Here is an 18050-nt window from a genome sequence, read left to right on the forward strand (position 1 = left end):
ACAATATACTTTTTTAAAATACGAATGTACTCACATGTTTCGGTGGCTGATAATGAGCGTCCTATGACAACATTCACTCAGAAGGATATTTACTAGGCTGTTATGGTCATTGCCGCCACTAAAGCTTCGAGACCAGATAAATATCATGCTTTATTTTTTTAGAGATTTTAGGATAATGTGGGTGAAATGGTCAGCCAAGTATGCCTTGCTTGTTAGACTATATATATAGTGTATGTAATATAGCATATATAATGATATGAAATGCGGAAAATAAACTGTAATCATATCTATAATATATGCAATGAAAGGATCGATGTACCTCCAGCCATTGATCTTTGAGCTTCAATCCCTGCGATAGCTTCGGTATTGGAGTTCGGGCTTCCTCGCTCTCTCAACTCTCTTTAGATGGAATTTGCTGAATGAATTCAGAATGAGTGAGGAGCTCGGGGACCGAGACCCTATATTTATAGGTGAGATACTCCATCAGTATCTGTGCCACATTAATTGTCAGAATATTTTGACAATTAATTCAGGAAATCAAATCAGGTAATGAATATAGAAATCTGACCATATATAGAATATTACATAATTGATTTTGTCCAGATTTAATGAATATAAAATATTCATTTATCAGAAAATCAATTATTTATTTATTTCCTTAAATAGAAAATCATTTCCTTAATTAGAAAATAACTTCCATATATAAAATATTCTAATATTCTCCCACTTGGTCAGCATTTAAACTAAAATATTCAAACCCAACGTTCCTCATTATATAATAAACATACGAATCATAGCGACATGTCCTCATTATGAATCGAGTATTATCTTCCATGTATTACAATACATTTATTATATAACAATGTACTTTATGTGGCAATGTACTTAAGTGAATAAACCCTAAACCTTATGTTTATTCAGGTCCTCTGAAATTTTTCTCAAATGTAAAATTAAGATGCGCATAAATATGAGAAAAATCAAAATAAGAGTTTCATTAATAATAACTTTATTTGTACAAATTACATAAGGGAACCAAGTCCCATGTTCTCTACATGATCCTTGAATTTATGAGGTGGCAAGCCTTTTGTCATAGGATCGGCAATCATCAATTCAGTGCTAATGTGTTGAATGACCACTTTATTTTCCTTAACACGTTCTCTAATAGCTAAGTACTTAATGTCGATGTGCTTGCTTCGACTTCCACTTTTGTTGTTCTTAGCCATGAAAACAGCAGCTGAATTGTCACAGAACATCTTTAGCGGCCTTGCAATGGAATCAACCACTCTAAGGCCTGAAATGAAACTCTTTAGCCATACACCATGTGATGTAGCCTCAAAACAAGAAACGAACTCAGCCTCCATAGTAGAAGTAGCAGTCAAAGTTTGTTTGTTACTCCTCCAGGACACAGCTCCACCAGCAAACATAAACACGTAACCAGATGTAGATTTACGTGAATCAGTGCAACCAGCGAAATCTGAGTCTGAGTAGCCAACTACTTCTAGATTGTCAGTTCGTTTGAACATCAGTTTGTAATCCTTAGTACCCTGAAGATACCTCATTACTTTCTTTGCAGCTTTCCAGTGGTCTATCCCCGGGTTACTCTGAAATCTTCCTAACATTCCGACAGAATAAGCAATGTCGGGTCTTGTGCACACCTGAGCATACATTAGGCTTCCGACAGCAGAAGCATAAGGAATGTTCTTCATTTGTTCTCTTTCAAAATCATTCTTTGGGCACTGGCTCAAATTTAATTTATCACCCTTCATAATTGGAGCAACGCTCGGTGAACAATCTTTCATATGAAATCTTTCTAAAACTCTGTTGATGTAGGCTTCTTGAGATAAACCTAAGATACCTCGGTATCTATCTCTATGAATCTTAATGCCTATGACATAGGATGCTTCACCCATGTCTTTCATCTCAAAGTTCTTTGAAAGAAATTGTTTCACTTCACGTAGCAACCCTTTATCATTGGATGCAAGAAGAATATCGTCCACATATAAAACAAGAAAACAGATCTTACTCCCACTTTCCTTCAGGTATATGCATTGATCCATGACATTCTCTTCAAATCCAAAGGAAGAGATGACATCATGAAATTTTAAATACCATTGGCGGGATGCTTGTTTTAATCCATAGATGGACTTCTTGAGCTTGCATACCAAATCCTGACCTTCACTAGAGGTGAATCCTTCTGGTTGTTTCATGTATACCTCCTCCTCTAGATCACCATTCAGAAAAGCAGTTTTTACATCCATCTGCTCCAGCTCTAAATCAAAATGAGCAACTAATGCCAAGATGACTCTCAGGGAATCTTTCTTTGATACAGGAGAAAAAGTCTCTGTATAGTCAATTCCTTCCTCTTGAGTGAATCCTTTAGCAACAAGTCTGGCTTTGTACCTCTCAGTGTTGCCTAATGAGTCTTTCTTAGTTTTATAGACCCATTTACAGCCAATGGCTCTCGCCCCATTAGGCAACTTTACAAGTTCCCAGACTCTGTTGCACCTCATAGAATTCATTTCATCATCCATAGCATTGTACCACAATTTTGATTCTCTACTGTTCATAGCTTGTAAAAACGTTTCTGGATCATTTCCAATTCCAATATCAGATTCTAATAAATACACAACATAGTCTTTATAAATCCTTGGTTTGATAGGTCTAGTAGATCTTCTTAAGACTTCACCAACAGGCTCTTGGGGAGCAGCAGCAGGTTCAGCAGGTTGTTCAACAGTTGCAGGCAACTCTTGAACATTTTGATCTACTGGATTATCATTACCAACTTGTGGATCTTCAGTGATTGGTAATGGTTGTTCAACATTCGTTTGAACGACAGGAGTGTTAACCATTATCAATCTTGCTTTTGAAGTGGAAGGTTCTGAAGGATCTTTTTCAGGACCTAAGTCCTTTGATTGATCACTCCCACTGATCAAGGCATTCTCAAGAAATTTTGCATTCCTTGATTCCACAATTCTTGTGCTATGAGATGGACAATAAAACTTGTAACCTTTAGACTTTTCAGCGTACCCTATAAAGAATCCGCTTATGGTCCTTGGGTCCAATTTCTTCTCTTGTGGATTATATATTCTGACTTCAGATGGACATCCCCAAATGCGTACATGATTCAAACTTGGTTTCCAACCTTTCCATAATTCAAAAGGAGTTTTTGAGACTGCCTTTGTTGGAACTCGGTTTAATATGTACACGGATGTCTTTAATGCTTCAGTCCACAAGGATTTAGGAAGATTAGAGTTGCTACTAAGCATACTCCGCACCATGTCCATTAATGTTCGGTTTCTTCTTTCTGCAACACCATTTTGCTCGGGTGTACCGGGCAAGGTGTAATGGGCAACAATCCCATTTTCTTCAAGAAACTTCGCAAATGCACCAGGTGCTTGTCCATCTTCTGTGTATCTACCATAATACTCACCTCCTCTATCTGATCTCACTATCTTAATTTGCTTGTTGCATTGTTTCTCTACTTCAGCTTTAAATATCTTAAAGACATCTAATGCTTCACTTTTATTATGAAGTAAGTAGATATACATGTAGCGTGAGTAATCATCTATGAATGAGATGAAGTATTTCTGACCATGTGACTCCATATCTGGACTACATATATCAGTATGTATGATTTCTAATATTTCAGAACTCCTATGGACACCAGTTTTGACAGACTTGGAGGTTTGCTTTCCCTTAATGCAATCCACACAAGTATCAAAGTCAGTAAAATCTAAGGTATTGAGTACCCCATCTTTTACCAACCTTTTAATTCTATCAATGGAGATATGTCCCAATCTCCGGTGCCACAATGTACAGGAATCCTCTTTCATAACACATCTTTTAGTGCCAGCGTGAACATGCATAACATTATTAGTGGTATTATTTTGTAAATTAAGGCAGTAAAGACCATCAGACAAAATACCATTTCCAACACATTCAGATTTATAATATAAATTGAAATATTTGTCTGAAAATGTAAAGGAAAAACCAAAGGGTATAAGTCTTGAAACTGAAATCAAGTTTCTAGAGAAACTTGGTACATAAAAGGTCTTTTCTAACTTTAAAACAAAACCATTACTTAAAACTAAATTGCATGTTCCAATAGCTTCCACATGTGAGCCCATCTTGTTTCCAGATAAGATGCTTTGCTCACTTGCCACTGGCTTCCTTAGATTTTGAATATCCTGCAAGGAATTTGTTATGTGAATTGTTGAACCGGAATCAATCCACCATGTGTTAAGATTAACATTAGCCATATTAGATTCATAACATACTAAGGAAATTGGATTACCTTTGTCATCCATCCATTTCTTGAACTGGCTGCACTCCCTTTTCGCATGTCCCTTTTGTTTACAAAAGAAACATTTGATGGAATCTTTCTTTATGCCAGCCTTGGGAGCCATGGGCTTTTTCCCTTTGTTCTTCTTGAATGGCTTGCGTTTCTTAGGTTGAGTGGTCAGGTGAACACTTTCTCCTTGCTCCTGTAGGAGCCTGGCTTCCTCTTGAACACACATGGTCATCAATTCATTGATAGTCCATTTTTCTTTATGTGTGTTGTAGGAAATTTTGAAAGGCCCATATTGTGGAGGAAGATTGTGAAGGATGTAATGAACCAGGAAGGTATCAGGAATGATAACGTCGAGTTTCTTCAAATGAGCAGTGATGTCCCTCATTTTAGAAATATGTTCTCGAACTCCTTTAACACCGGTGAGTTTTGTGGACGAGAACTCTTGGATGAGGTTGATGAACAAGGATTTATCTGAAGTGTCAAACTGCTCATCCATAACTTTGATAAAGTCTTTCACCTTCTCAGGTGGCTCCACCGATCCACGCATTCCCATAGGAATTCTGGACATAATGAACATGATGCGAGACGATTAGATTGCTCCCACTTTTCACGCGGTGCAATCTCAAGAAGAAGTGCTAGTATCGCTGATAGCGTTGGTTCATCTTTCCTTATTGCATAATCCATGTCAGTGCAAGCTAGGTGGAGAAGAACTCGTTCCTTCCAGATTTTGAAGTTGTCACTCCTAAGCTCAGGGATTTCACTAGTGATTTCAGCATATTTAGAGGTGGATGAAATAGCTGCAAGAGTAGGATTACAAAAAATTTAGATGTTAAAAGAATTGAGGCTTTAATGAATTCATGTTTTACCAATGTAGAAACATGATGAAGATGAAAATTTTATTAAATCTAAAATTGCCTGTGGGCTAAATTTTAAATCTAATAAAATTAGATGAACTTTATGATAGATTTAATGAAGTATTTAATTTAGAAATAATGGAGGAATGAAATCTATCTTTAATTAAAATTTGTGATAACACTATTAATTCAAATCCTCATAACTCCCTGTGGGGTAAATTAAGAGAATTTAACTTAATATATTATCCTAATTAATTATAAAAATATAATAAAATCCCTGTGGGGTAAAATTATTATATCCAAATAATTAATTACAAGTTTTGTCCATTAAGGTGAATTTTAATTAATATATAATTTTATATAATTAAAGATGCTGTGGCTACTCCCTAATTATAAAAAATTATATTTTCACTTTAGACATTAGGTATTGGGCTCTACCTAAAAGTAATTTCGTTATTAACATAATAGACAATCACTGAGATTAGTGCTCCTAGTGTGGTCGTCCGAAGATCATTAAAAACCGTTCTAGATATGAGCATTTGTCCCAGGTTCATGTTTTCTTATGTCAAACCACAAAATTACTTACGTTTTATTCATATCTTATTCATTTTATAAAGTTTTATGAATATTTTATGAATAATTTTATGAAGTTTTATGAAACTTAATTGCTAAATAAAATATTCAACCTATCTTAATGTTTGAATATTTCTAAATATATCTAGCACTATAAAAGGAATTTATGTATAGCATTTAAATCATACAAATCTAAATTAATTGCATTAAACATAAATTTGTCAATTAAATACAAAATAATACAATTAATGTATGATTATTAATTAAATGCTAATTCCTTAATATGAAATTAATGGCAGATTTTTCAGAATTAATTTAGACAATAAATTGCATAAATTTGGTAATATATAATTAAATGCACAAATTAGTACAATTTTTACATGCCTAAATAAATCATGTAATAAATTACCAAATTTAAACAAATTTCCATTTTCAATTTATACTATATATATGTATTAAACAAAAATGGAAAATTAACTAAATACAATTTATTAGACTAAATTAACACACAAAATAGGAAAATAATTAATATTCCAAATAAATAAAAAATTTATCAAAAATTCGGAATTTTTTCCTTTTTTTTTTTTTTTTTTTTTTGAAAAATCCATACTGCCAAACGACATGTCGTTTTTGCAAAGAGCAAAACGACACGTCGTTTTTCCAAAATTTGAAGGACTGAAAATGCATGCAAACGACACGTCGTTTTTCACACTGTGAAAAACGACATGTCGTTTTTTCAAACGACAGCTGAAAATGCACCCCTTCAAACGACACGTCGTTTCAACAAACGACACGTCGTTTTTTGACAAACGACACGTCGTTTTTTGACAAACGACATGTCGTTTGTGTCGTCTTCTCCAGCCAAACCGGGTCGAATTTGACCCGTTTTTCTGCACGCGGGTCCGTCGAACCCGACCCAAACCCGATCGGAAATTGCGTTTCCGACGACCAAATTGCGTGTTTTCAAATCTAAAATGTTCTAAATCAAATAATAAAGAGATCCACATAGATTTTATGCACGAAAACACGAAAAAAATATATACTTTAATATCACGAAACTAATCGGGTCCGAAAAAGTTTTAACTGAAAAAAATTTCCATCCTTAAGTTTTTCAATAGATTTTCAATGCTTAGATCGATATATAATACTATACGAATATAGTAATGTATATAGAATTTGAAATAAACACCGAAAAATGAAAAAAGGAAAAAATAAAACCATGGACCGATCGTGATTATATATACGCATGTATATATATATATGCATGTATATATCACATAATAAAAATGAATATTATGATTATTATTATGTGATAAAACATATATATAATATACGATATATATATATAAACATATATACATATAAAAAATATATATATACACGTACGAGTATGAATGTATGAGTATATAATATATATGTATATATGAACAATAAAAGATATATATATATGTATATACTGATTAAAATGTATATATAATATAAATGGTATGAATATAAATATATATATATATATACGGAACCGAAACAAATATGTATATATATGAACGATATATGTATGTATATATATATATATATATGAAACTCAAATAAAATCAAGGCAGAGATAAATCCGCTCTGATACCAACTGTTAGACTATATATATAGTGTATGTAATATAGCATATATAATGATATGAAATGCGGAAAATAAACTGTAATCATATCTATAATATATGCAATGAAAGGATCGATGTACCTCCAGCCATTGATCTTTGAGCTTCAATCCCTGCGATAGCTTCAGTATTGGAGTTCGGGCTTCCTCGCTCTCTCAACTCTCTTTAGATGGAATTTGCTGAATGAATTCAGAATGAGTGAGGAGCTCGGGGACCGAGACCCTATATTTATAGGTGAGATACTCCATCAGTATCTGTGCCACATTAATTGTCAGAATATTTTGACAATTAATTCAGGAAATCAAATCAGGTAATGAATATAGAAATCTGACCATATATAGAATATTACATAATTGATTTTGTCCAGATTTAATGAATATAAAATATTCATTTATCAGAAAATCAATTATTTATTTATTTCCTTAAATAGAAAATCATTTCCTTAATTAGAAAATAACTTCCATATATAAAATATTCTAATATTGCTATCTTAAATGACGGTTCTTTTGTGCAACAGTTTAATAAGTCAAACGTGGTGTTGATACCAAAAGTATAAAAACCAATATTGGTGAAAGAGTATCGACTTATTGCTTTGTGTAATGTAATGTATAAAATTGTTGCAACAACTTTATCACTGAGGATGAAAAGTGTTCATGGCTCCCTCATCTCATCTTTTCAAAGTGCATTTATCTCAGGACGCTAGATACATAACAACATTATGGTTAGTTGTAAGCTGCTCAATTCATTGTTTAAAAGAAATAACGGTAGAAGAAGATTTATGGCACTCGGACTTAACATGAGTAAAGCATATGACCATGTAGAATGGAGGTTCTTGGCCAGTATGATGCGACAGTTTGGTCTAGCTAAGGGCTGGATTAAGGTTATCATGGATTGTGTGACAACGCCAGAGTATACGTTTTTAATCAATGGTCATCCTAAAGGTTGAGTGATTCCGACAAGAGGGTTACGACAAGGATGTCCTCTATCTCCTTATTTATTCCTCTTCTATGTTGAATCACTGTCCTCGTTGTTCGCTCATGGAGAGGGTGTTCAAGATCGGGACCACATGTTACTCACCTTGTTTTTTTGCGAACGATAGCCTTGCTTTTGATGGAGCTAATGGAGGTGATACTGAAACTATAAAGCATATCGTGCTAACTTATGAGGCTGCGTCTGGGCTGAAGACAAATGATGAGAAGTTTGATATCACTTTTAGTCTGAATGTGCAACAAGTGCATCAAGATGGGGTTCTTAGAGTGTTGGGGTTGACATCAGTGGCTACTCATGATAAGTACTTGGGTTTGCCCACGGTGATTGGTAGAAACTAAAAGTGGGTGTTTGAGGGGATCTGTTAGAAGGTTAGGAAGCGTGGGCGAGGGTGGCAGCAGAGTTTCTTTTCAACTGGTGGAAAGAGGTACTTATCAAGTCTATTCTTCAAGCTATTCCAACTTATATGATGAGTGTCCTTAAGATCCCCGCGACAACTTGTGAAAAATTAAAGTCTATTATCAGACAATTTTAGTGGGATTCATATGGTGATCAAAGGAAGATTCCTTGGGTGAAATGAGAGAAAGGTATGTCAGCCTAAGGCGATGGGTGGGCTAGGATTTTGGGACTTTCAACTTTTTAATCAAGCTATGTTGGCTAAACAAGTGTGAAAATTATTTCAATACTCAGATTCCTTGCTTGCTCAAATTTTAAAATATAAATATTTTCCAAATTGCTCTATCCTAGAGGTCACTGAAAAGGATGGTTCATCTCATCTTTGGTCGAGTTTGATCTGGGGAATGGATTTGCTTAAGTGTGGTCTTAGAGATCTATTGGTGATGGAACACAAGTTTGGGCATTCAAGGACTCATGGCTCCCTCATCTAACGTCTCTTCAGCCAATCATGAAGAGGAGTAATGATGATTGTCGGGTAAATGAATTTATCCTTCCTTCCAGTGCTTGGAATGTGGTGAAGCTTAATCTAGTTTTTTTTTTGCTAGAGGATGTGGACGTAATTCTTGTTATTCCATTAGCGAGGCGCGAGACAGAAGATGGATGGTGATGGCACTATGATCGAGTCGGGATCCATAATGTTTAGAGTGGTTACTCGTTTGCGAGGTCGCTTCAGGTTGAGGAGGGAGTTGTAGATTCATCCAGGCTGATTCTTAAGTGGAATGGAATATGAAATCTTGATATGCCACCAAAGGTGAAAGTTTTTGTTTGGTGTATGTTCCATTTAGCGTTACCAGTAGCAACATAATTTATCTCCTAGAAAGTTCAGGTACCTCTTTGTTGTTCACGATGCGGAGAAGAATCTAAAATTCCTGAGCATGCTCTTTTTTCTTGCTTTGGTTTGATTCCAGTGTGGCATTAGTTGGAGGTGTTGTCAGTGCTCCGTTGATGTGTACATGGACCAATACAGGAAATTCTCCTATTTCTCTTTTACAGGCTATCTCGTGAGGCTTTTAAATTGATGATGACAACCCTCTGGTGGCTTTGGTATGATTGAAACTCACTATTGTTTGGTAACAAGCTATTGAGAGTAGATGTTGCTCTAGAGTTAGCCCATAATCACCTATCAAAGTTTAAGGAGTATGGTCGACTTGGCCTTCATTTGGGAGTGGGCCTTACAAACTCAGTTACAAACCTACCTACTCGATGGATACCACCGCCTCTTGATTCCTTTTCTCTAGCTACTGATGCTTTAGCAATTTCGGGGAGGGGCTTTGTCGGATTGGGGGGAGTGATACGGGATGCGGGGGGTGTGGTTTGGTTGGCGTGGTCATTGATGTGTTAGGTGATTTTTCTATTAATGTGGCAAAGCTGGTTGCCATTTTTCTCTATGCCTGACTCTTGCGCATTGATATAGTTTCAATATCTCCATTATTAATAGTGATTCTATAGTGCAAATTGTTGGATCAATAAGCTTCACATAAATTTTAGTTTTTAGTCTATTTTATTAGATATCGATTCGTTATTAGCTGCTGTTGGTGGTAGCTCTTGTAGCGCCATTCCTCGTTTGGCGAATGGTTATGCCCACACACTGGCAATCTCTGTTACTAGTTTAGGGGATTGTGTTTGGACAGATGCTTGTCCACGATTTTTGAGTTCTTCTATAACAGCAGATTTATCTTAATGAATTATGTTTTTCTTTCAAAAAAAATAAAAATACAAGTGTACTCCTACTCATTGGCGAATCCATGATTTAAGTTGAGAGGGGGCGACATTTTTTTTAAGTGAGGAGGGGCGTTTTTTTTTTTTATTTTACATTGTATAATATATTAAAAATTAATGCAAATTTGTATTTTAGTATTAAATGTAGTATAAAGTAAAAAAGATAACAATAAAAATATTGGGTTCAATAATCAAGACAATAAATACAAATTTTTATTGGTAGAGGTTCAAAAAATGAAATTCAAATGCGAAAGCAAATATGTCTTTTTTGGGATTAGAAATCATGACTTTGGATGAAATAGTTTTACCATTATGCCAAAGCTTATATTGTGTTTAAACATATCACTTTTATTTAGAAATATATGTTGTAACTAGCTAAAATGCATATATATTTTTTTCTCGATTTTTTTTTCAGGGGCCGACTGTCCCACCTCGCCTTTATGTGGGTCCGCCCCTGCTCCTATTTGTTTCGGTATTTGACAAACTTTATTAGTCTAATTTTTTAATCTATAGATATGTTGTAACTAGCTAAAATGCATATATACTTTTTTCTCGATTTTTTTTTCAGTGGGCGACTGTCCCCCCTCGCCTTTATGTGGGTCCGCCCCTGCTCCTATTTGTTTCGGTATTTGACAAACTTTATTAGTCTAATTTTTTAATCTATAGATAGTCATGTATATTATAGTTATTTAAGACATCCTGCAAAATTTTAAAAAATTTAGAAAAACTTAACATGACAAAAATAATGTACCTTTTAAAAGTGGTGCACTGATTTACTCTTATATGTTTCGGCATTCGAGAGACTTTTTTAGTCTATTTTTAATGGTCGTGTACATTATAGTTATTTAAGACATTCTTCAAAAATTCGAAAAAATTTAATACACTAAAAATAAAATTCAAATTTTTTGTTGCACACGTGACTAAGAGGGGTACATTGTAAAAGTACTTTATTATATTATTATTTTTATTAAAAAATAAATATAATAATAAGGAATTTATTTTAGTATAAATTTTGGTGTTATGATTGGAAGTGGAAATATTAATCTAACGATAGTATAACACATATGTGCTTCGAGATGCTCTTAAAAAATTTTCCTATACAGTACACAATAATGAGGTTTAAAAACAACAACATCCCTCCCTCCGTTGTTGCAGTCATTGGAAACTTAAATAAATGTGTCTTAACGTGGCAGACACTTTCATTTCTTCTTTCCTCTTGTTTCATTGGAACTGAGAGAAGTTTTCATATGGAATTTTGAAAAACTATACTTTAAAAATTCTAATATTTTATTCTTAAACCAATACATTTCAAACTAAAACATATACGACACTTTTATCAAAAACTAAAAATAACCCTCACATAACTCAACCCCATTTTTTCCCAACCCGCACATGCACGGACCCCCCATCGGGCCCCATCGGACCCCCCATCGGACCCCCAGCTTGCAAGCATCGGACCCCCCTCCCATTGGTCCCCATCGGCCCCGTCAGACACCCCCATCGGACCCCCCATCGGTCCTCATCAGACCCGTCGGGCCCAACCCAATTTTTTTCCCAACTCGCAAGTCAGTTCGGTCGAGATGGTGCGGGGTCGAGATGGTGCGGCTATGGGTCTCCGGTGGTGTTCGGCCGGTTTTCGTGGTTCGTCGTGCGTGGTGGATCGGCGTACGTGGTTCGGTCGAGATGGGTGTAGATGGATGTGCGCGGGTGGTGATCTGCGTGGGTGGTGAACGCCGTGTGTGGGTTGTTCAAGGAGGAAGAGAGGGATCGGCGTGGAAGAGAGGGATCGCGTGGGTGATGAACGCCGTGCGTGGGTGGTTCCACGAGGTAGAGATTTGGGTGGGTGGGTGGTGATTCGATCGGTATGGTATGTGTTGGTTTTGGGTTTGATTTGAGAGAGAAAGGAGGAAGAGAGAGAGATGGTTGAGAATAATGAGAGGGGTATTTTAGGGTTTAGGGAAAAGTAATCCTATTTTTTCAATAGTTATAAGTATATATTTAGAGAATTAATTTAGGTATAAAATATGGATAGAAATTCAAATTTCCCTTTTCATATTTGTTTTTTTTTTTCTTAATTTTACATTAATTAATTAATACCTACACTTACACTTTATTATTTTACAACATTATTTTTTTGACGGTAGAATAACTCATAAATTTACGATGCAGATATTTGCAATCGGTGTTGGAATTTTCTCAAACCAAGATAGCTCATCGTCTAACTGCAAAACATGTTTTGCCAAACTATGAGTCACTAAATTCTCAGAGCGAGCCACATGGATAAAACTGTCCCCAGAAATTTAGACAATAAAACTATAAAATCTTCAAACAACACTCCTAGCTCATTGAAATACACCTGAAAAATAGCAGAAAACCAGAATAAAAGTTTTATTAAAAAATTATCAAATTGATCAGAATCTACCAAATAACAAGAACTAAGCAACCAGAATCCCACTAAAAATTACTAAAACTAGTCAAAGGTTACCCTTTGGCTAGTAGCAACTGAATTATAGCACTCTACTTCATAACCTTCTTAAAGTCACTATCCCTTACCATATCATCTAAAAAAAAATTTAGTATGTAATTTAGTAAAAAGCAATGAACCTAAACCCTACCATATATGTATAATGAAATTACCACTTGATCCATTTCTATTATATCAATCATAGAAGTTAACTATCTTGTTTGATGAAGATCTTCCAAAAACAACCTTGAAAAAATCTAAACTTTCTTGATTGACATTACTAGCAGGATAAACACTATTATTTGACTCTATTGAAGTTGACTGCATTTTAAATAAATTATAATATACTGCTAGTAGTATTAAGATAGATAGATGTCGGAGGAAAATAATAATGTATATCTTAATACTTTCTTAATACTATATATAGCTAATTATATTAGTATCTTTCAATACATATGAAAAATAATAAAACTCATACTTATTAAGTTTTATTGTCCATTATTTTAGCATCTTATATATAGGATTAAATCAAAATTTTCTAATTCATTATTAATGTCCCCTATCTCTTATTGATGACGAAATCCTCACATTTATAATTATTTTATATATTTATTTATGGTAAAAATTTTATTTATAGTCAATATAAACTTTTTAAAATTAACTAATATAATCACAATCCAATTCGACTTAATAATTTCTTATTTATTATTTATATAGATGGGTTTAAATATCAACATCATAACCAATAGTAAAGTTTTCTAATTATTTTAGCCATTCAATTTACTAAAAAACCATTCATATTAGTATCTATCTGTACAACGAAAAAATAATAAATTCAATATCATTAACCTTTACTACCCATTTATTTCAGTATCCGTCTATATAAACACTAAATAAGAAAATATTAAGTCATAATACTTAAATTGGATTGTGATTATATTAATTAGTTCGTTTTAATTCAATGAAATTTATAGTGATAATAAATATGAGTTTCACTATATATAACATAATATTATTTTGGTATAAAAATTATAAATATAGAGATTTCATAATCAATGGGAGGTTGGAACATTAATAGTGTTTTACAACATTTTAAAAGTAAATAATTTGTTCATATTCCTAATATATTAAAAAAATGGGGTATCCAAATATTAATCATCCATGAATCATATATGGACATATCTGGTTTCATGAGTCTTAAACAATAACAATACTATTGGTGTCAATTAAGACGAACAATTACACACCAAATTTGAATCCGTTACTAATAATATTAATTACTCAGTCCTATTATTCTTTGCAAAAATATCTTTTGTCAGAATTTTGAGCATATATCCATTCAACAAATAGTCTGAAAAGTCAGAACTAATGGCCGTCCAATACCAGAATGCTAGAAAACAAAACAAAGCATTAATCCATTGAAAATGATATTTCTTAGACTTTGAGTCAACCCCTACTAACTAATGCAATAAAGTCACGAGTTTAAACAATCACGACATATGTAATTAGCAGGTATAATAAAGAGTAAGCATAATTCCCAGTTAAACAATAAAGGATTATTCTGTTTTCAGCGTTTCCAATAACAATAAGGAGGCATATTTCAAATATGTTCTTGATATTGATCCACATGAACGCATTCATATACAAAGGAAAAATATAAACTTCTTATTCTATATCAAGAAAAGGATAATAAGAAGTTTTGGACAGTGAAATCAACTAGCCAGAGCTATAAAACCATAATCCTCTAATAATGTTGTACTAGCTACAATAGACTAACAATTTGGTTTGCTTATACAAATATGGACTTGAAATCCACCATATGGGTATATTGAAATCCACAATGTGGTTTGCTTATACTAATCTGTGAACTAAATATACACCAGCAGAATTATTCAATCTTATAAAAAGGAATCTAGCCGGCTGGTTACAGCAAAAAAAAAATGATAAGATACCCATTCTATTTACCTCCATTGGTCTTTCTGTTAATTTTATGAGGAAAAAAGCCATCATAATTTGAAGGAATCCAGTCATCTCCTTGAATGAAGCTTTGAACTGAGTATACACTAACATGCTCAGCTGGAATTCGGCTACTCCAGGAGACTCTCTGAGATAAATCCGACCCTGGTCCAGAGTTGTCGAATTCACCATAAAACAGAGTTTTCAAGGCAAAATCCTGACTCCATGGCATCCATCCTTGAGGTGTGATTAGAGCTTCTAAGTTACAATGTACAAAAACAGTTCTAGAATACTCCTTCCAAGGCCGTCCCAAGAAGTTTTTGTGCACTGCAGGCTTGCTGTGATACAGCTTCATGTAATCCTCAGTACCATTAATTAAGCAATTTTGGAAAACAAAACCAGTTGTTTGCGCAGGGTCAGTCCTGCCATGGGCTGTGACTGCATTGTTCTCGCCTTTTTCTGGCTTTATTTGACGAGGGCAGACTAAGATTTGGCAATCCTGGAAAAATGAAGCAGAGTTTCCGAATATGAAGTCTACATTGCCTTGGATACGACATGATTTGTAGAATTGGCGAAGTGAATGTGCGTAGAGAGTGTCCTGATTGCCTAAGAATTCACAATTTTCAATCACTGAGAGATCACTATCTGATCTGAATGCTACAGCTTGGTGTGCTTCTGGTCCAGCCGTGTTCTGAAATGTCAGACCATTGGCCATAAATCCATCCCCAAGAACTCCTGCGTATAATTATGCATAAATTATTAAGATACGTTACAACTAACTACCACATCAAATCTATAGGCCAAACTACTCAAATCTTTGTTTAAGAACAAAACTTAACACTTAGCAAAACGACAACCCAAAAAGAAAACCAGATATATATAAAACCGGTTTTAAATTTAAACATAACAACGACAAAAATTTATCATTACGTATTAATTCCAAAAGAAAAAAATCACTAGAAAAAGCTACTCAATTTTCCGTTGCCGTTAAGTTTATCTTCCAAAAGGCATGACCTTAAGTTACTCATACGTCATAATATCACCTTAACTTTAAATCATTCACATTATTAACTTACACACCAACCAATCAGATTTAAACACTTATTACTTTTACAGCTATGAAAAGTAAAGAACTCACCAACTGTAGCAGTGTTATAGGTGGAAATTCCAGGTTGACCAACATTTAATGATCCAGTAATAACAGTTTTACCCATTCCGTCTCCTAAAAATACAACGTTCTTCTTCTCAAGTGGGACCCTCACTGTCTCTTCGTAAACACCAGCCTTTATGTGGATCACGAACTTTTTAACGCCGTTATTGGGAGCAGCGTTAACGGCCTCCTGCACTGTCTTGTAACAACCATCTCCACCGTCTTTACACACCGTCGCATCCGCTGTTAACTTCGACGGAAACCCACCCCGAGACCCCATCTCCGACCCACTGGAACCGCTTGCCCAGAACCCGTCTCGCTCCGTTTTCGGCGGGCCCCACTTGGACACATCGGTTCCGAACACGTCGTACGACGCCATCATGCTCAACGCGTTGCTGGACAGCCCCGTCAACGAATCAAGAAACGACATCGTCTCGTTCACCAAATGGGTGTCGTTCGCGTACTTGAGGGCAGACCAGCAGTCGTATTGGAACAGGAGCGCCGCGCTCATCCACGCCCTCGCGTCCTTCATCTTTCCACGTGGCACAGCATCATTGGCCATCGAAATGCGGTAGTCCGAGTTCCGCAACACCTCGAGGCAGTTCTTCGCGGCAGTCGACCGGTTCACGTTCGAGGCGGAGGAGTCGAGGATCGACTGAACCATGGAGTTTGCCTTCTTGAGATTCTCAGACGAGACCCCGATCGCCGCTTGAATTATCTGTACCGGAGTCGAATCCGCTTCGACCCGGCCGGGCTGACCGAGTGAGGACTCGCAAGGTTGCTGGAAGCGAGTCGCTTTGCATGCCTGCTGGATGATCAGCGGAGCAGCGGAGACACCGGACGACTTAGGTGAAGGGGGTTTGAAACTTTGTGGAGGCGGCTTGGGATGATGGTGATGGTGGTCTGCGGAGGCGGATTGGGTGAAAAAGAGGAGAAGGGAGAGGAAAGAGAGGAGGAAGAGGGTAGACATGGCGAGAAGGAGGAAGAAGCGAGTTCTTTTGGGTTTGTTTTTGTGAATGGTCATTGCGAAAGAAGAAGAGTGAGTATTTATATTAATGGTGGAAAGGAAAGGAGAGAGAGAGATGGGGATAGAGTCTGTTTCGTCAGCAGTCACTCATTTTCTTGCTTTGGCATTTTGTTTTTGTGTTGGGTGATTACGTGTATAATTGGGAGAGAGACGATGAAATGGGGGGCATTCTCACGGTCACGGGAGTAGAATGTAGAAACCAGATCTCACGGGTTGGAATTGAATTTGTTTGATCCGTAAGGATCCGAAATGACCAATTGTTTCCTTTTTCTTTTTTTCTTTTTATTTTTTTTCTGAGTCGGTAAGTTTTGGGTGGGTTTATTCTACTTACTGTAGTGCACAGTGAATGAAGAACGTGCGACTGCGAGTTGGATTGGGGAAGGTAGGATTAAATTAATAATAGTAAAAATCATTATTGTCAGAATAATTGAGACCATACTAAAAAGAGTATTAATAGCATCTCCAATAGAATTATTATTTATGGTGAAAAGCTAAAATATATTTCATTTAATAAAAAAGTATGTGTGTCAAAAATTTATATAAATTTAGCACATAGTAAATTTTAAGGTTATTCAAAAAAATTAACAAACCGTCTAACTTGAATAAACCGCACAAACCAAATTGAATAAACCTACAAAAAATATAACCCAAATAACTTTACGAAAAATTCAAACCTCCCAATGAATATATTGGGCGGGTTGAATATTATTCTAACCCGGCGGGTTGAATATTATTCTAACCCGCCCAAATAACTTGAATAAACCGATTTACATATTTTTTACTAAAATTATTTATAACATATTACATAAATTACGTTAATAGTTAAACTATTTTACATTAGTTTGTATTTTATAGTGTTTATTTTGAAATTTAGAATTTATAGTTGATAATTTTTATTGTATTTGAATATTATAGCTGAAAT

General features: G+C 35.1%; 1 protein-coding gene across 1 annotated transcript; it reads right to left on the minus strand.

The window, feature by feature from the left end:
- Nucleotides 1-14593: 14593 nt before the first annotated feature.
- LOC115712771 (probable pectinesterase/pectinesterase inhibitor 51) lies at nt 14594-17557 on the minus strand. Its single transcript, XM_030641128.2, has 2 exons — nt 16090-17557; nt 14594-15686 (listed from the first exon to the last, which is right to left on the minus strand). The coding sequence occupies exons 1-2, from the start codon at nt 17123-17125 to the stop codon at nt 14953-14955; spliced, it is 1770 nt and encodes a 589-aa protein (XP_030496988.2). The 5' UTR covers nt 17126-17557; the 3' UTR covers nt 14594-14952.
- Nucleotides 17558-18050: the final 493 nt, after the last annotated feature.

The sequence above is a fragment of the Cannabis sativa genome, chromosome 4 (assembly GCF_029168945.1).
Source record: "Cannabis sativa cultivar Pink pepper isolate KNU-18-1 chromosome 4, ASM2916894v1, whole genome shotgun sequence".
Classification (NCBI taxonomy): Eukaryota; Viridiplantae; Streptophyta; class Magnoliopsida; order Rosales; family Cannabaceae; genus Cannabis; species Cannabis sativa.